This window comes from Monodon monoceros, unplaced genomic scaffold (assembly GCF_005190385.1).
Source record: "Monodon monoceros isolate NGI ecotype Baffin Bay Population unplaced genomic scaffold, NGI_Narwhal_1 Super_Scaffold_12, whole genome shotgun sequence".
Taxonomy (NCBI): Eukaryota; Metazoa; Chordata; class Mammalia; order Artiodactyla; family Monodontidae; genus Monodon; species Monodon monoceros.
This window is the reverse complement of record NW_021703768.1, coordinates 109,146,614-109,167,370: the sequence shown is the minus strand read 5'-3', so window position 1 is coordinate 109,167,370 and position 20,757 is coordinate 109,146,614. Positions and strand designations below refer to the sequence as shown.

General features: G+C 35.1%; 1 protein-coding gene across 5 annotated transcripts in view; it reads left to right on the top strand.

The window, feature by feature from the left end:
- Window positions 1–20,757, top strand: part of RAPGEF6 (Rap guanine nucleotide exchange factor 6) — a 221,043-nt gene that overhangs the window by 177,540 nt on the left and 22,746 nt on the right. For all 5 annotated transcript variants that reach the window (XM_029219185.1, XM_029219186.1, XM_029219187.1 and 2 more), the window contains 4 exons: window positions 1,587–1,827; window positions 3,813–4,196; window positions 11,697–11,908; window positions 17,251–17,374. In XM_029219185.1, the coding sequence (XP_029075018.1) occupies window positions 1,587–1,827; window positions 3,813–4,196; window positions 11,697–11,908; window positions 17,251–17,374 (961 nt within the window). The remainder of the gene's footprint in view (window positions 1–1,586; window positions 1,828–3,812; window positions 4,197–11,696; window positions 11,909–17,250; window positions 17,375–20,757) is intronic.

Sequence of the window (20,757 nt, the reverse complement as noted above, 5' to 3'; positions counted from 1 at the left end):
TGTACACTCAGTTGACTCTTCCAGTCCTGAGAGTCAGTCTCTGTCTTTTTGTGTCCTCAGCCTCACTGCATACTTTATTCTGTGAAATTATTTCCTCCCACATCTATTTCATTATTCTTCTCTTTCCTTTAGCTAGGATTATACCTCAGGTGGTTTTGAGACAAATTTGTAATTTTTCTTTTCCTCTTAATCTTACAATTTATACAATGCTAAGAAGGAGGTAATGCTAGGCAAAGAATATACCATTACTTGAGCCACCAAAATATCCCCAGCCCACCCCCACTACACACATGACAAAAATATCCACAATAATACATTTTTCCTGATTTAAAATGAAAGAAATTTTTGTAACAATTTATTATCATGAGGAAAAATTTAAGTTTTTCATGTTAACTCTCTTTTCACTTAATTATTTTTAACTATATAGTAAATTATGTAATAAAAATATAATTATATTAAAAAATTAGCCCACTGTTGTCATATTGATCATTGTTCAGGAAGTTTTAGCCAATGCCATATAAGAAGAAAAAGAAATATGGTAGAGTAAGAGGGAAAAATACCATTATTTACATGTACATAATATATGAACATTTATCTTAAAGTAGGACTTATTTACTAATAGCAGAAATCACAAAGGCAAAGACTGAGATTTAACCACATGAATATTTAAATTTTTCCTGTGTTAAAGTATATAAATATAAAATCTGAGAAGACATTTGCCACTTCATAGTAGGCTGTGTTGGTATTTAGTATAATTCAGTAGGAAAAAGCATGAAGAATACCAAAAGGTATTTTTAAAAAGGAATAATAATGGTTCATTAAACCAGTGAGTCTCACCAGTAACCAAGAAGTGAAATATAAAATAATGACACATTTTTGGAGGGCAGAAATGCAATAGGGCTTTCAAAATGGAAAAAAAAAAGTTTTAATAAACAGTTTTGATAAGAGTGTGACGAAAATTGTTCTCTTTATACCCTAGGATGATAAAATATAACTGTCCTGGAGAACAGTTCAGAACTATATTTCAAAAACCTTAACAATATGTATGCCCTCTAACTCAGCATTTCTCTTTTTTTGGATTTTCCCTGAGGAAATAATCAGCTTGCGTGCAAAGGTTTATCTACAGGGAGAGTTTGGGGTGGGGGGAATTATTTATCATACTGTTACTTATAATAAAGGAAAGTGATATGCAAGGTAAATGTCTGTGATTAAGGGTTTGGATCATTTCAAATTATCAGATACATATTGTGAAGTCCTATGCCTCCATTAAAAAATGTTTTGTTGAAGAATATTTAATGGCATTAAAATGTTTATAATAAAAATTTTGTGGCTTCCAAATTGTATGCGTAGTATGACTCTAATTTTTCTCTTTTTCTTGGTGTTTTCCTGTGAACATATATTAATATTTTGTCATCTGAAAAGATACATTTATTTATTAATAAATGCAGCATTGATTTCTCTTAACCTCCTGAAATAGAAATATATATATTACTGTTTAGAGAGATCATTGTCTTCCAAATTATTTTTTGAAGAGTTTAAAAGCCATTTTCTGGAAAATAACAGGACATATTTTTGTATTTATACAGATATTCCTGATCAAGTTATAAGAGTTTTCAAAGCAGATCAACAAAGTTGCTACATTATCATCTGTAAAGACACTACAGCTAAAGAAGTTGTTTGTCAAGCTATTCATGAATTTGGTTTGACTGGTGCATCTGACACATATTCTCTCTGTGAAGTTTCTGTTACTCCTGAGGGTGTCATAAAACAGAGGAGACTTCCGGACCAGTTCTCCAAATTAGCTGATAGAATTCAGCTCAATGGAAGGTGAATGTGCTTATTAATGAATGTACTTATTTCTACATGTGTTTTTGAAGATTCCATGCTAAAAGAGATACTTTAATTAGGAACATCATGTTTTTAGGTCCACTGAGTTCTCTCTAAGATTAACATGTATTTCTCTTTTGTTAGCTTTCTGTTGTCTCCGTAATTATGTATAATAGAATCTTAGAGTGTTAGCACTAATAAGTGCTGCCCAAAAGTGGGAGAAAGAAAGGGAGGATAGTGTTCTAAAATATTTTAGCCCTCCTGCTAAAATGAAGTCTTACAACCACTGGTATAGTCCAATCCCTGTTTTTTAGAGGGGGAAACTAGATGATCCATATCTTTATATGTATCTGAGTGTATATATGTTAATTTATAAATTTGCTTTTTAAATGACCAGTATGTACTTTGGGCAGAAGAAGTCATAGTTTTCATAATTCTTTTTCTTAGTAGTTTTCCTTTTATGAATATACAGGAAAACTTTTTTAAAATGTTTTTAATGTGCTCTGAAAATTATTTGATCAACTAGAAGATAGTTTTAGTACTACATTTGTTCTTTGGTGATTTTCTCTGACAATAATGCAGTCTTTTTAGTGAGCCCAGATTCATATGTAGGATGAAATCCTTGGAAACCTTAAAATGACTATCCATCATGGTTGCTGTTAAGAAAGAGTGGGTTAACGCTGCTTTGCTGGCTTTACATAGTGGTTAAGAGCATGGACCCTGGAGCCAGACTGCCCAAATTCAAATCCCTGGTCTGGCTATGTGACCTTGAGCAAGTTATTTAGTTTCTCTGTGCCTGAATTTTCTCATCATAAAGTGGGATGATAATAATGGAACCTACCTCAGAGGAATGTTATGAGAATTAAATGAGTTAATAAGCATAACATACTTTAAATGTTAGATATAATTTTATTATCTATAGTATGAGTTTCAACACTTATTTATGGTAATCTCTTAGGCATGTGAACAGTTTAAAGGCAGAAGAAAAAGAAATATAATTCCTTGACAATAAAACATAGATGGACACAAACTTAGACTTAGATCAAGTTGTATGTTAGAAAAGAATGAAGTAAAAACTACATGTGATACAATATGTAACCTCTTCTGCAGCAACAGCCCTGTATATTTCCCAATTGTGAATTCTTTACTTAACCCATCTCTTAGCTTTTAAGTGCCATAAAATTGTTCATCTAAAAAGGTGAAAGGCAAATGAAGATCTTTTTTATGGTTACTGGTCAGTGCTGTTTGCTGGAATGAGGTTTTGGATTTATCAAGGGAGAAATCAGTAGTGGAAGAGTTTCCCTCCTTTATGGGTTTTATTCTTCTTTGCTTCTCTTGGAAATTTAGAGTTAAGAAGGGAATGAGTGCAGCAACAACTTCTGAGTAGAGATGTGAACAGTCTTGATTCAGGAGTTTATTCATGCTATCCATGAATAAGTATTTGTATAGTACCTATTATGTGTCCTATATCCTTATAGAGCCCTCACAAAGCTTTTGTTCTCAAGAATATACACGTGATTCTTCACATGTCATGAGAGTAGTTTCTTAAAATGATTAAGTTCACAGCATAATCTACATTATTTTTACACTTTAAAATAATAGATGTTAAATGGTCGAATAAGAGGAAAATTTCTTCAAAGTCTTCTTATTTAAAATATTAATTTTCCATTTTATCTTGTTTTAAAATATTTATTTATTATTTAGTTGCACTGGGTCTTAGTTGCAGGAGGTGGCCTCCTTAGTTGTGGCATGTGGGATCTAGTTCCCTGACCAGGGATCGAACCCATGCCCCCTGCATTGGGAGCACGGAGCCTTAACCACTGTGCCACCAGGGAAGTCCCTCTGTCTTATCGTTAAGTCAATATTCTGCTGACATTGCTGGCAAAAAGTTATTAACAGTATAATGATATTTTGACAACAGTGATAGAGGGAAAGTGTTCTTATAAATGTGAAATCACTTATAAAAACAATTTTTTTCCTTTTAGGTATTATTTAAAAAATAACATGGAAACAGAAACCCTCTGTTCAGATGAAGATGCTCAAGAACTAATTAAGGAAAGCCAGCTATCCATGCTGCAGCTCAGTACTATTGAGGTGGCCACTCAGCTGTCAATGAGGGACTTTGATTTATTTCGTAATATTGAGCCTACTGAATATATTGATGACCTTTTTAAGTTAGATTCAAAAACAGGAAATACTCACTTGAAAGAATTTGAAGATATTGTAAACCAAGAGACATTCTGGGTGGCCTCAGAGATTTTAACTGAATCAAATCAGCTCAAACGAATGAAGATTATTAAACATTTTATTAAAATTGCACTTCATTGTCGAGAATGTAAGAACTTCAATTCCATGTTTGCAATAATAAGGTAAATTTGTACAAATATTTCTTTATGGTTTTGTCATGATACTGGACATGAAGCTGATTTTCTTCTTAGGTATTAAATGGCTAGGAGAAGAAAAGTTCAATTAATATGTGTTTATATAAATATTGTTAGATTTAATGTATTTTCCATTCTGGTGAGACTGGTTTTTTTCTCTTTTTGTTTCTTCCATCTTTCAGTCACTTAAACATTTTTTTGGTAAGTATAGGTGATTGCCTTCCCAGTTTTCTTCCTTTCTCCCCCTTTGAGGTATTATACCCTCTTGGATGTATGCCCAATAGCTGTCTTTATCATCAGACTTCTGTGCAACAGGCAGTACCTGCCTCACCATGATTTGACACTGAAAAATTAATGCACTAAAAATTAATGGTATTAATGCACTAACTTAAAATTGCTATTTTGAAGTGACAACAGCAGCAACAGTAATAACAGCAGCAGCCATTTGGTGACCTCTTCCTGTTTCCCACAGACTATACAAGGTATCAGTGAATGTGTTACCACTCAGACAAAAGCTGGGCCATAAGAATTGTAAAAATCCTTCAAAGTTTATAAGCCCAGGAAATGTGGATGGTTACATGAGCTCCTGGGAACCTTCTTCCTTCTCTTCACTTATTATGAGAATCTAGGTCTAGGTAATTTATTTTCTGACCCTCATCCAGCACAATGCTGACCAACAGAGGGATTCCTCTTAAAGCAAGTCTGATTTTAATGGTGGAGGGTAGTGGTAGTTTGGTCTGTTTATAAGGCCATGTGCTTGTATATGGCAGCATAATAGCTACCTTAACTAATCCCATCTATGCACACCCTCCAAAAAATTAATTATGATTTATTCCTAATACTCACATGAGATAAAATTAGAATCTTTAAGGAACTTTTTAATCATAAATCTGTCATAGTAATAGAAAACTCCTTTATGAAATTTACCAGTGGATGCAATTGAACTAGGCACTGTGGAGGAAGTATTGAATAGAGATTAATAGAGTGACCTTTAGAATCAACTGCACCTGTATTTGAATCTTGCCTCTAACGTGTCAAGGGGAAACTGAAGACCGGTTTCTCATCTGTGAAATTCAAGAATTACACCACCTACCTCACAGTTTTTAACAGCTGGGTCTAAAACAAGAGAACAGAGATGCCATTGATAAACACTTAGAAGGCTAGAAAGCATGGAGTAAAGAATCTGAGAGTTATAGGCTCAGTTTCAGAGTATTCCATTAAAAAAAAAAAATTGATCGACACCAGCAGAGATCTCTGTGTCCAAAGAAAATGGTAAAGAGCTAAAAACCATACCTTAGAGACCATCCTCAGGGTGGAGGTAAAGAAGAGAGTCCAGCCAAAGAAATAGAGGATCAATATTAAGAAACAGTAGGAGAGCACAATTTTGATAGTGTCATTAAAGCCAAGGAAACAGAATGATTTGAGCGAGGGTGGTGGACAGCAGCCCCAAGATGGGCATAAGAAAGGCGAGATTTGGTTAAGAGGCTTTGCTTTGGTTAGGAGGTTTGTTTTGTTATGAAGAACATTTTATTATATATATTTTCGATAGTTCATGTAAAGTTAATTGCTTTGTATTCTTACATTTTATATTAAAATACATTACAGAATATAAAGGATATATTGACTTTTCAGCAGAGATGACACAGGCAAATCAATCACTTATGGCTGGAATTAAATAGCATATTTTATTTATTTCTCTTTTTTTAAGTCTAGCCAAAGGTTTGTCAGTTTTGTTTATTATTTCAGAAAACCTGTTCTTAGTTTCATTGATCTTTTCTGTTGTTTTTCTGGTCTCTTATTTATTTCCACTTGGATCTTTGTTATTTCCCAAAGGGCTTAGTTTCTTCTTTTTCTAGTTCTGGTTACATATGTTACGTAATTTACTTGAGGTCTTTCTTAATATAATTATTTATCATTATAAACTTCTGTCTTGGAACTGCTTTTGAAGCATCCACCAAATTTTGGAACGTTGTATATCCATTTTCCTTTGTTTAGAGGCATTTTTTAATTTCCCCTTTGATTTCTTTGACCCATTGATTGTTCAGGGGTGTGTTGCTTAATTTCCATATATTTGTAGATTTTCCATTTTTCCTCTTGCTGTTTCACACACTCTGGTCAGAAAAGATACTTGGTGTGATTTGGGTCTTCTTAAATTTGCTAAGACTTGTTTTGTGGCTTACGTGACCTATCCTGGAAGATGTTCTGTGCATGCTTGAGAAGAATGTGTATTCTGCTGATGTTGGATGGAATGTCCTGTATATATCTGTTAGGTCCATTGATCTAAAGTATGGTTCAGGTCCAACATTTCCTTGTTGATTTTTTTGTCTGGGTGATAGATCCATTGCTAAAAGTGGAATATTGAAGTCCCCTGCTATTACTGTATTGTTTTTTTCTCCCTTCAGATCTGTTGGTGTTTGCTTAATATACTTAGGTGCTGTGCTGTTGGGTGCATACATATTTACAATTCTTATGTCTTCTTGCTGAGTTGACCCCTTTATCATTATATAATGACCTTCTTTGTCTCTTATTACCATTTTTGACTTAAAGTCTATTTTGTCTGACATAAATAACTCTATTCTCTTTTGGTTTCCACTTGCGTGGAATATCTTTTTCCATCCATTCACTTTGAGCCTGTCTGTATCCTTTAGGCTGAGTTGAGTAGGCAGTATATAGTGGGATCTTGGTTTTTTTTATCCACCAGTAACTGTGCCATTGGATTGGAAAATTCAGTCCATTTACCTTTAGAGTAATTATTGAAATGTAAGGACTTAACTACTGCCATCTAATTGTTTTCTGGACGTTTTATAATTCCCTTGTTAACTTTTTGACTCTGTTGCTGTGTTCCTTTGTGAATTGGTGCTTTTCCATGGTGGTATGCTCTGATTCCCTTTTCATCTTTTGTGAGTCCACTATAGGCTTTTGCTTTGTGGTTACCATGAGACTTACATGAAGCATCTTATTAACAGTCTGTTTGACACTGATAAAATTTCAGTCACATACAAAACCCTACCCCCTCTTTTATGTTTTTAATGTCACAATTTGCCTTTTTGTATTGTGTATTCATTCACAAATTGTAGTAGCTAGAGTTATTTTTGACACTCTTGTCCTTTAACCTTTATACTCTAGTTAACATGCCATCATATTTCAGTGTTGAGAGTTTTTTAAATTTAACTGTATACTTTATCAGAGTGTTGTATATTTTTATATGTTTTCATGTTACTAGTTAGCATCGTTTCATTTCATTTGAAGAACTTCTTTTAGCATTTCTTATAAGGCACATCTAGTGATGGTGAATTTCTCAGCTCTTGTTTTTCTGGGAAAGTCCTCCATTTCTCTAGGATAACTTTGCCAGATAGAGTACTCTTGACTGTTAGACCACTCTCTCCTGGCCTGTAAGGTGTCTGCTAAGAAATCTGCTGATAGCCTAATGGGGTTTCCTTTGTAAGTTACAATCTTTTTTTCTCTTGCTGCCTTTATTATAATGTGTCTTGGAGAAAGTTGTTTTAGATTGAAATAATGGGGTGACCAATTAGCTTCGTGAGCTTGGATGTCTAGATCTCTTGCCAGGTTTGGGAAGTTCTCAGCCATACTTCTTTAAATAGTCTTTTTGCCTCCTTTTCCCTCACTTCACCCTCTGGAACTCCAGTGGTTTGTATATTGGGATGTGTTTTTTTTGATGGTTTCCCAACTTTCTTCATTCTTTTTTCTCCTCAGATTGAGTTATTTCAAAGTTCCTGTCCTCTATCTCATTGATTTTTCCTTCTCTTTGGTCTACTGGATGTTGATGCTCTCTAGTGCATTTTTTCATTTCATTCACTGAATTCTTCGGCTCCAGAATATTCATTTGGTTCTTTCTTGTGATGTCTATATCTTTGTTAAATTTCTCATTTGGATCATATATTGTTTTCCTGATTTCGTTGAATTGTCTTTGTTTTCTTATAGCTGATTGAGTTTTCTTAGAACACCTGTTTTGAATTCTTTGTTAGGTAAATCATAGATCGCCATGTCTTTGAGTTTGATTACTGGAAGATTACTGTGAACTTTTGGTGATGTCGTGTTTCCCTCAGTTTTCATGTTACTTGGAGTTTTGCATTGCTCTTTTTGCATTTGAAATAGCATTCACCTTCTCTGAGTTTTATGAGTTGCCTTCAGGATAAAAAACCTTTCATCATTCTTGATATATTGATAGATTCTGAGGCTTTCTCAGGCATTGTGTGGATACATCTGCTCCATGCTTCTTTTCCCTCTTGTGGCAGAATTCTGAAGCTTGTATGTCTTCTCTGTATCCTAGGATGTACTGTGTCAGCTGCTGATAGTCTCTTTTTTTTTTCCTAAAGGTAGTGCTACAGCTCAGGTTTGTGGTTTCTTCTTTGCCCACAGACTCTGGCCTGTTTCCTGTGTGTGTTTCCTCTCTACCAGAGCTTTCTCTTGGGACCTTGCACAGGGAGCCAGTAGCAGAGTGGAGGGAGGTGTGGGTTTGTGCATGTTGAGCTGCAGGTGCTCTTGGGTACGTTGGGGGGTTTACAAGTGAGGTTTTCCCTGTGGCTCCTGGATGGGCTTCCTGTTGGAATCCAGAAGCATTTAGTAGGAACCACATCCCTTTAATACCTCTTGGAATCTTATATGCTGCTCTTCTGATCTGTTCCCTCCCCCCAGTCATGGAGCTCCCACTTTAGTGCTCTGGATGCTACAAGACAGAATGAGTGTCTTTGGCAGCATCCTACACTGCTAGGGCAGCCAAGCATTCACTCACTGGCTCTCCCTTTCCCCTGTGGGAGAAATCATAGGCCGTCTAGTTTAGGCTTAAGCTGTGCTTTCCTTGATGCCAGCAAAGTCGAGCTATTTCTATTCCAGTGTATCTGCACTCTTTTTTTCTGTTCTGTTATATTCCAGCAGAGTGCTTGAACTTCCCCTCTGGAAACCTGGACTTCACAGAGGCTCTCTTGTCTGTAGCTGACCACCCAAGTCAGTGTTCTCCATGTGTTCCCAGACCACAGCTAAGAGGGGCCAGAACCATTTCATAGTCCCTTGTAGGTTCCACAGCCAGTATCCAAATCTACCTGCTTGTTACCCAGTATGCCAGTGGGTGAGGCTCCTCTCAGGTCCCTTGGTCTGTGATTCTGGGTCTCACAACTCCCACAGAGGCACTACTTACTGTTCATGGATAGATGCTGAATTTTCGTTGTTGGGGCAGGGAGTAAAATGAGGGTCGTCTTATGACAGTATAATGCTGACATCACTCTCTCCAGTCATCTCCTGGTTGAAGTTTGTTTTCTAGTCATTTCTTGCACAAGGGCTTATGGGAATTATATATCCTGAGCATATGCAGAGTATTTTTCTGTTGGCTTTGAACTACAGTGTCAGTTTATCTGCCTTTAAAATTCTTGTCTAACATGTAATTTCTTGGGAACCTCATAGATAATGGCTCTACAACTAGCGTTTTATATAGCTGTTCAAGTTTCTGTGTTTACTCTCCTTATTATTTCCTTATCTCTGAAGTCATTTACCTTTACATGGGTGTTTCCACATCTCATTTAGTTTTGTATCAAGTTTTCTGGAACTGTGGTATCTATTCTATAGATTCAGTTATTTTGTTTCTGAATAGTTTTCTCAAATTGTACTTTTGAATATTTTTTCAGTTCCATTATTTTCGTTTCCTTCTTCAAGGATACCAGTTATATGTATTTTAGATCTCCTTTGTCTTCCATATCCATTATTTTCTCTCTTGCTCTTTTCAGCTCTGTCCATTTCCATTGATTGCTTTTGTTAATCCTTTCTTTTAAGTCACTTGCCTAAGGTTTTAGCAGTGTCTTTTTTTTTCTTTATGTAGGTTCCAGTGTTGCCTTCATTTCTCTGCTGGTTGCATTTTTTTCTTCCATTCTTTTCTAAACTTTACTTAACTTTTTTATCAACTTATATATTTTTTCCCTAAACTCCTGTATCACTGCATTACTCTTTGTTTATTAGTTCATTTGAAATCATGGCTAGAGTCATTAGTCCCAGTTTTTATTGTATTGTTGGAACATTTTCCTGCTTTATGATCTTTAAGTCTTTGTTTTTCCTTGTAGCAGCATGTTATAGCTCTGGTATTCATTCCTTCTTTTTGAATGACATGAGTTTTCCTATACCATCTATCTGCAGGAGATTCATGTGGGAGAAAAGCCAGGGCAGTATCCCAGGCTAGCAGAAATAGAGCTTGTATGTGAATTGTTTTACCCTTTACTTCTCTCCAGCAAATGAAAATTGGCAGTTTTATGGCTGCTTACAACTCAGTTTCTCCCTTCTTTCTTGTGTCACTGTTAAATTCCTTCTTGCCAAGATGTTATATCACTGTGTGTACTGTGTTAATCTTACTTTCCCTGACACTCTCTGGTAAAGAACAGAGTCCAGCCCGCTCCTAATTCTGTCAGCCTATGGACTCTGTTGTGTTCTTCCAAACGGGATTCCTGGTTTGCCTTCTGGGTGAGTTACCTGCTTCAGAGAGCTGTGCTTTACCAGCTTTCATTGACATCTTCATCTGCAGGCATTCTTTTTCAGCATTTTGCCTACTCAAAGTTGACCTTGACTATTTTTTGACAGCCTTTCTAATGTGTTTAGGAGTTACAGATATCTTAGTTTTGGTGGAGATGAAATTTGCATTCCTGTTATTCATCCTTGTAGTTGTTTGGGATGATTTCTGAGAAGCAGAGGGAACAAAGATACCTTAACTCCACACTTTAAAATCAGAAATCAAGAGAACATTTTAAATACCATAGTATTGGTAAAAGTCAGGTGGCTGAGAACAAAAGAGGGATCAACTGGTAAGAAAATTGCACTATTCATTCAGCAGCATACCTATGAGTTGGTAGTATAGAGGTAAGGGATAGGGAGGAGGAGTTGTAGCCTAATTGGCATGCATTATTTTTAAAGTTAGGACCATCTGAGTTTGTTTAAAATCCTATAGAGAGGAGACATTGAATATATGAAGGCCTGAGGGACAACAGGATTAGAATCTAGGGATATGGAAGTATTGGAATCAGGGACATGAGTGGCCAAAATCTCAAGGAAAGAAGGTTTTCAGCCCCAGAACTTGCCTTGCTTCTTATATAACGCTTGTTATCACTTACACCACTCTCAAATAGGTAATTTGTCCATAAAGTTATTTCTGAGCAAATAAAAAATTGTGATACTTGAAATTTATTCTTAAGTTAAATGCCTATTTTATGGAGTTACTATATTTGTGATTTACATGCAGACTACAAAATAAAGGCTGTTGGTATACAACCATAGGCAAGTAATGTAGTTCCTTTGAAGGAAGTTTTCCTTAAGATCAAGGAGTCCCTTTTATTTATTTATTTTTTCATGGTTCTCCTGTTTATTTCAACACATTGAAATTTGTCCCTGCTTATTTTACCTTTATTAGAAAAGATTGGTTTATACACTTTCCTGACCTGAGTCCTTTCTCTCCCACAAGTCCCTTTCTAATGTTTTTATTCTCATCTTCGGCAGTGGCTTGAACCTGGCATCTGTAGCACGACTCAGAGGTACTTGGGAAAAGTTACCAAGCAAGTATGAGAAACACCTCCAAGATCTACAAGACCTTTTTGATCCATCTAGAAACATGGCAAAATATAGAAATATTCTTAGTAGTCAAAGCATGCAGCCTCCAATTATTCCACTCTTCCCTGTTGTCAAGAAAGATATGACATTTCTACATGAAGGTATTTAAAAGTAATTTGAAAATGAGCATATTTAGCTTCAGCTAATTCTCCATAATTGTGATGTGTTTAATGTATTTTCCAGTCTATTGATTAAAAGTCACTAAAGCTTTACCCAGTTAAATGCAGCAAACCTTAGGAACCAAAACCCACATTATTGACAAGAACAAATGTAGGTGTTTACCCAATGCATTCAAACTTAAAAGTTGACTTACAACCAAGATCAGACTTTTTGATCTTATTTATTGTTTTGTTTAGTAATATTTTTCCTTCCAACTTAATTTTTTAATTACTAAACACATACAGAAAAGTACCCAGAACAAGTGAACAACTCAATGAATTATGACAAAGCAAACACCCATGCACCCAACATCCAGTCAAAGAAATAAAATATTGCCTACCTCCCAGCACCCCCACTCATGCCCTTTCCTGGTTACCACATTCATCTTCCCCAAAGATAACTAGGGTCTTGACTTCTAATACTGTGGTTTAGTTTCACCTGTTCTTGAACTTTATATAATCACAGAGTATGTTTATTTTTTTAGTTTTGGTTTGGCTTCTGGATTATTTTGGTCAGCATTAGACTTGTGAGATGAGATTCTTCCATGTTTTTGAGTGTAACTGTACTTCATTTTCAAAACTATTTAGCATTCATTCCATTACATAAATGCAATACAGTGGATTCATCCAATCCATTGATGAGCATTTGATAGTTTCCACTGTTTACGAATAATGCTGCTACGAATATTCTTTCACATATCTCGTAGTGCACGTGCATTTTTGTTCAGTATAATTCACAGTGAAATTTATGGGTCCTGATATTCATATAATCAACTTTGGAAAGCAGTTTGAGATTAATCTACTAAAGTGGAACACTGGCAGTGTTTTTAGCATTCTTATTGTTCCTCATTCTCACCAACACCTGGTAAATTGATTCTTTTTACTTTTATCCATTCCAGTAGGTGTGTAATTGTATCTTGATGTGGTTTAATTTGCATTTCTCTGATTACTAATGAGGCTGAACACCCTTTTGTATACTTATTCGTCCTCTTTTGACAATTATCAGTTCAGTGTCCTGCTTATTTTTTATAAGGTTCTGTTTTTCTAATATACTTTTTAAGAATTTTGTGTAAGTCCTGTATATAGTATGACTTGCCTTTTGACTCTCTTAAGGATGTCTTTTGATGAACAGCAAGTTCTTAGTTTTAAAAACCAAATTAACCTTTTGCCATGTGGTTTATCTGCATTCCCCTTAATTGATTTTTGTGAATGGTATTTGTCCTCCATTAACTTGCTGATATACACTGTTTTACTAATTTTCTAGTGTTACACTAGACATTATATTGGGTTGGCCAAAAAGTTTGTTCGGTTTTTTCTAGTAGCTCTTAGTTGTCTTTCATTTCATTCGAAACAATTTTGTTAGATTGTATCATGACAGCTGTCATGTCAGCGTGCGTTTTTAAAAAACTAAACAAAATTGGTGGATTTTTCTGTAGCCATTTAAATATTGAAGATGGAAGAAAACAACATTTTTGGCATATTATACTTTATTATTTAAAGAAACGTAAAAATGAAACTGAAATGCACAAAAGGATTTGTGCGGTGTATGGAGAAGGTGCTGTGACTGCTCGAACGTGTCAAAAGTGGTTTGCGAAGTTTCATGCTGGAGATTTCTTGCTGGACGTTGCTCCACGGTCGGGTAGACCAGTTGAAGTTGACAGCAATCAAATTGAAATATTAATTGAGAACAATCAACATTATACCACGCTGGAGATAGCCAACATACTCAAAATACCCAGATCAAGCATTGAAAATCATTTGCACCAGCTTGGTATGTTAATTGCTTTGATGTTTGGGTTCCACATAAGTTAAGCGAAAAAAACCTTCTTGACCATATTTCTGCATGTGATTCTATACTTAAACGTAATGAAAACGTTTCGTTTTTAAAACAAATTTTGACTGGTGATGAAAAGTGGATACTGCATAATAATGTGGAACAGAAGCGATCGTGGGGCAAGCGAAATGAACAACCACCAACCACACCAAAGGCCGGTCTTCATCCAAAGAAGGTGATGGATGTTGTGTATATGGTGGGATTGGAAGGGAATGAGTCTTCTATTATGAACTCCTTCCAGAAAACCCAATGATTAATTCCAACAAGTACTGCTCCCAATTAGACCAACTGAAAGCGGCACTCGACCTAAAGCGTTCAGAATTAGTCAACAGAAGATGCATAATCTTCTATCAGGATAACGGAAGACCGCATGTTTCTTTTATGACCAAGTAAGAACTGTTACAGCTTGGCTGGGAAGTTCTGATTCATCCGCCATATTCACCAGAGATTGCACTTTCGGATTTCCATTTATTTCGGTCTTTACAAAATTCTCTTAATGGAAAAAATTTCCATTTCCTGGAAGACTGTAAAAGGCACCTGGAACGGTTCTTTTCTCAAAAAGATAAAAAATTTTGGGAAGATGGAATTATGAAGTTACCTGGAAAATGGCAGAAGGTAGTGGAACAAAAAGGTGAATACGTTGTTCAATAAAGTTCCTGGTGACAATGAAAATGTCTTTTAGTTTTACTTAAAAACCAAAGGAACTTTTTGGCCAACCCAGTATATTTATACTTGTTGATATTAATTCACGTAATATTCATTAGTACTTTTCTGTGTGTCAGGCAGTGCAAGAAGTTAGACCATTTAAATTCCCATTTGCTCACCTCCCGACATATACAGTTGTTTCCATGCCTTTAAATGCCACACTATACTATTGTTGTTTAGTAAAGTCAGTATTTATTTAGCTTTACCTGCATGATGATATTGTTACTTTTCCTGCATTTCAAAGTTTTCATATGGTTGGGGTTTTTTCCTCCTGTAGAACACTGATTATTATTCCCTTATGCGCAAGTCTACTGGTGATGAAATCTCTTACTTTTTGTTTATTTGAAAAATGTCTTTAATTAATATTCATTCTTAAGGCATAACTTTGGTTGGCACTTACCTTTCAACATTTTGCGATAACAAAACTGTCTCCTGGCTTCCATTGTTATTGTTGAGAAATCAAGTGTCAGTCTTATTTGTTGTTCCTTTGACAAATCTACCCTTTTTCTCATAGCTGCTTTATAATTTTCTCTTCTCTCTATCTCTGTTTTTCTCTAGTTTTGCTATGATGTGACTAGGTGCAGCATTTGGTTTTCTCTGACCTGGATATTTTTATTCATTCTGGAATTTTCTCCCAGCTTAATGTCCAATTTTTAAATTATTTCTTCAACTGTGTACTAATTTACTGTTAAATTCAGCAACAAATTCCTTATTTCAGTTATTGGGTTTTTTTTTTTCCAGTTTTACAATTTAAATTCATTTTTTATCTTCATGTTCTCTGCCAAAGTTCTCAGTGTTGTTTTTTATAACCTTGCACATATTTACCAGTTACTATTATGTTTGTCTCCAATAACTCCATAATCTAGATCCTTTATGAGTCTTTCTGTTGTCTTTTATTTTTTTTTCCTTGCATTTCAATCATGTTGAATTTTCTCCTGATGTACCTGGTTATTTTTGACCAAATGGATGTTGTGTATAAAGAAATTACAGAAATAATCTAGGGTTTCAGACAATATTACATTCCTCCAGAGAGAATTAAAGCTTGCTTCTGCCAGGCAGCTAGGGGTGCTAGCAATCCAAAAATCACCTTAAACCCTTTTCATATTTTGAGGTAATTTAACACTGAACTTTTATCCCAGTCTACATTTAGTTTATCTTTGGTCTGAGGATATATTATAGGCCTTCAAAATCCCGACCCAAAACATTGAAGATTTATCTAGACTTAAGTTGTTCTTCTCTAACTTCAAAGGTCATGGTGGCACTGCTCAGTTTTTCAGCTCATCATCCCCTTTCCTGAAATCAGCAGATGCTGGGTCAAGCACTGGGAGATGCTAAACTTGCCACAGATCTTCATTATTGCTTCAGATCTTCACAGCCTTGATAGTTTTTTGATGACTTAAAACATTTTTTTTCTATTTTTGTCCAACTTTTCTAACTGTTTTTAGCAGACGTGTTGTGCCAATTAACTAGTTGTTCTGCCCCCACTTTCATTGTCACTCCTTTTTCATAAGAAAATATCATTATAGGCTTCAAGTATATTTTTCTGACATGCTCCCTCAAAACATGTTTATGTGACTTGAAAGTATTTTGGGTTATCATTTTGTTTTCAACTCATGTTGAGACCCTGAACAATTTATATGTCCAATGGATAGGTGCCATTTACTACGAAAAGGGAGCCCACCATGTGTTCCAGACCCATGTGGTTCTCAAACTTGGCTTCAGGGACTTGGAATTCCACAGACACCTCAGGGGCTATGTGGAAAATAAATAGGGTCAGACCAGCTGTTAAAGACAGGTGTGAAAAAAAGACAGTTAGATTACCCTTTGAACATACAGTTTTTTGCCTTGTGGTTTGAACTGGGTAAGCCAACATATGGGCTAAGTCTGGTCTCATTCCTGTCCTCGTCAAAGAAAAGTAGACCATTTTGAGAGGTGTATGAGTTTTTTTCCTCAGAGAACTACTTAGTGAAACAGAAACAAAAACCATGGAACTTACAAACAAGCAAATTTGTGTTTAATGATTAAAGTCATGATTGTAAATTCAAATCCTGGGGAAGAGAGGATGCATGGCAGACTAGAAGATGTCTACCCCTACGAGCCAGCCACTTCTTAATTTTAACTAATTATTACCACTTGGAAAACAGACCTATCAATACTTATTATTTAATCCCCCACCTACCCACCCCGCTTTTTTTCTTCGAGAGAAGTCAGAAATTCTTGTTTTCTTGGGATGTCTTCCACTTCTTAAGTGTTGACAACTCATTTTACAATTTATTTAAGTACCGTAAACCATAGAAACCTTACTAGATTAGTTAAGCCAAAGGTCACTGTTTGTGACCTCTGGCTAAAACCTAAGTTTTCAAGTGCTCTACTCTGCTGCCCAAAAAAACAGATGCACGTACTTGCCTAAGAGTGGGCTGAGCATCTGGAGAATTAGATTTGAGGAGCTGTATTTTTTACTAGGTGTGCCTACAGCATAATGAAATGGCTTTTAGAAGCTATGCACAGTTTCTCACTTTCCAATAATCATAATCATTACTTCCATAGGAATAGAATTTCTCCCATTAGCTCATTCCCTGGGAGCAGGATTAAACCATCTATGGGTTTATCAGTTCTTGAAAACAAAAGTGACAGTTTGATAAAGAAGGTTCTGATTTGTGCCTCCAACAATAATAACTTGACTTCTGCTACTTTTATATAGATATTTTAATTTTGGAAGTTAAAAAAAGTTACTTTTATTCTATAGGAAATGATTCCAAAGTAGATGGTTTAGTAAATTTTGAGAAGCTCAGAATGATTGCCAAGGAAATTCGTCAAGTTGTTCGAATGACTTCTGCTAACATGGACCCAGCTATGATGTTCCGACAGAGGTATGTCATTGAAGTGTGTAAGTGTTACAGAGTGGCACTGAGCATGATATAATATTTTTCATTTATTGACCATCTGCCATTTGTTACGCAGTGTACTAAGTGCTTTACAGATGTCCCTCTCAGGTAATAGTTTGTCACTATAACCTTTAAAGGTTGGTAGTAGTATTGGCCTGCCTTTTACATATGAAGAAACTGAAGCTCGGAGCAGTTAGGTAATGTGTCCAGGATTACATAAATTGCTGAGATTTGAACCCTAGTTCTCTATTACTTTTTTGAGTACATAGACCTGTATTGTTATTGTTAATCAAAATGTCATCTAACTTAAATGTTTAAGTAAGTTGCTGATCTTTACTGAAGTTATCACACAGGACAGATGCTTTCATCTGGTTTCTAACAAAATGTATGAAGTATTAGTCTTTTATTTTTACTGAATATGTCTTTTTATTGAATATTTTTAAACTTCTATTTCTGCCTAAGTTCTACTTTATTCTTCTAAAATATATTCCTTGGTTTCAAGTCATGGTACTACTGTTTATTTGTATGTAAATTCTTTAACACAGTTTAGAAAGTGCCAATTTAAGGATGCTCCATTTCTAATAAAAATGAAATAAAAATAAGAATTGCATTCAATATTAACCTGATCTTCTAAGAATGCTTTTTAAAATTCATTTTTAATGTAATAACAAATGTCTCCTCAAATTATATAAAACATAAAGTATGTTGTCAAGCTGTTCCCAGTAATTTCTGTAATTTTTAGGGTAAAAAGATATTAGGGTTTTCATTTTTGGTCTGATTTTCTTCTGGGCCTTTGTGTATAGCTTCAGTACCTAAGAGCTTTAAAAATGAAATGTTTACCCAGGCAGACACAATTCTTGTGGCTTGAAAGAAATATAGCCTACTAAGGAAACAAAAATACTTGGTTTTTTAAAAGTTAGAGATGGAGTTTTTGTATCCAAACAGAATCAATGTGTGTCAGGATTGGTTTTTTTATTTTTGTTTTGTTTTGTCTAAATCACTGTTCAGGAGTCTTTGTTTTTATAAGTAGTTGACCTGATCGTTGCTCTAGTGTAGAAATTCTCAAAATATGGAGGAAGGGGTATATCATATCTCCTCTTCCCAACCCATCCCACTTCTGTCCCTGAGAATCACTACATGTAATGAGGGGTGTCATTGCTCAGCAGTGTAGAAGCAGAAAACAGTAAGAACCAGGGACCAAAGCAGACCTGGAGGATTTGTTTCTTTGTTTTTAAGTTTTTGTTTTTGTTATATGTCCCTGTACAGTGGCCCCACCACGCCCTGTTGTCTTACGCAGACATCCATCTACTCATGTATTTTAGCACCCTCGTTCCTCAAGATGATAATGACTTTGTGAGCCTGCCAGACCAGTTGATAATATTTTAAGTACAATGCCTCAGAAATGAGCAAAGGAGGAAGAAACTGAGGATGAAATCGGTAAACTTGGCTGTTTCCTTGGGAATGGCCTAGGCTACAGTAGAATGCAGTATAGGAAAAAATAAAACATAATTAGATTAGACTGAAGTTTTCCTGAATCAGTTGTATTTGTCAGCTAGTACTGAAATGTACTAGCTTTCTTTAAGCAAGTAATTATCCAGTTTGTTGGTGTATAATATCTTGTGTAGACAAAGTACCCCTTTTATTTTAACAGTAGTCAGTGTGCTTACTGAAAAACAGAATTTTGGGCTGGCCAGAGCTGGAGCTTATTGGATACAAGCCAGAGATATAATGAGACCAGTCAGGATTGGGGGGAAGGGGCAAAAAAATAAATGAGAATAAAAATTTTAAAAAGAATCTTGATTCAGCCCAATTGTAGTGTAAGGAGATACAGGATCATAAAGATTTTGATGATATATTTATACTTACTTATAAATACAACTTAAGTTGGATTTGCTGGTCAAAATTTCTTGTTAATGCACATTGTAAGAGAATTTCTTCACTTAAAAATGAAATTATAAATTTTTGTTTCTTGTAATTTCATCCTCGCTTAAATGTATGGCTCAAAAATCCTTTTTTAAAAAAAGTTCAAAAGATCATATTCCTTAATTTAAGGTTTCCCTGAAAACTTTGAATTGAAAATTCATAGTTAATAAATGTTTTCCCTTAAGCTTCTTATTAACATAAGCCTCTAAATGAATTAGGTATTAAAAATATAATTGGTCTAAAAGCATACTTTTAAATAGTGTGGAGTTTTTTGGCCTTCAGTACATATCATAATTCATTTTACCCCCTTGTATTCCATTAAAGTCATTTTACTGTTAAGCTACCTTTTTTTTCTAGTAAAATTTTTCTGTTCTGTCTCCATAGTTTCTCTGACTCACGACTGTTGTCTTTTTTCTGTGCTTTCCTATTCAAACACATGCTTCAATGTTTGTGGCTCTTGCTTACAGGAAGAAGAGGTGGCGGAGTCTGGGGTAAGTGTAGAGATGAATGCAACTGGAATGAAGGTTGTGCAACTGTTAACATATACTGCATCCTTTTCATTAATGCACGCACGTAAAATAGCATGTGTTCTATTAACCCTGTCAACCTACATTCCTGACAAATAAATGCCTTTTGCTAACAAGGTTAAAATAGTGTTAGAACTAGCTTTTTTTCCCTTTACTTTTCCATTGTTGATGTCCCATAAGTCCCTTTTAGATTTTATTTAGCAGGGTCAGTTAGATAATGATGACGATAGCATATATTTGTTGTGTGCTTCCTATGTGCCATATACTTCTCTGTGCACTTTATATGAATTATTTAATTCTCCAGCCACTCTGTGAAATAGATAATGTTATTCCCATGGTACAGATGGGGAAGATAGAGTTGTCCAAATTCCTAGAGCTCACTAATGGTGGATTCTGATTCATTAATGGTGGTAGTCTGATTTCAGAGTCCACACTATTTTCTTTTATTCACATGCCATATTTTGTAAAAATAAATGTTTAAGTGTATTAAAATGGGTAAAAGGGTTGTTTATAAAGATTACATTTTTCTATCAGTTTTCCAAAAGGGTGCAGCCTTTATCCAAACTGTACTGTAATATTGAGTTTGTAAATAATTGAAATAGAGGATGATTTTAATTGTTCAGATCCACTAATACCATGAGACATACAACATTGAGTTTTAAATTCCTACCACTTTTAATTAAAGACTCCCTTATCTCTCTTAAAACTGAAATAGAATCAGACCTAACAACACCTTTTGTTGTCAAGTAGGTTCAGATCTCTGCTTACAGATCTGTAATAGATAGCTAAGTATCCATGTAGAAATCATAGAATGTTTGGGATCTTATAAATCATCTATCTGATCCTTTCATTTTTAGTTGAAGAAAAAGATGGGTTTTGTGGATGAGGGGATTTTAGTTGAAGAAAAAGATGGGTTTT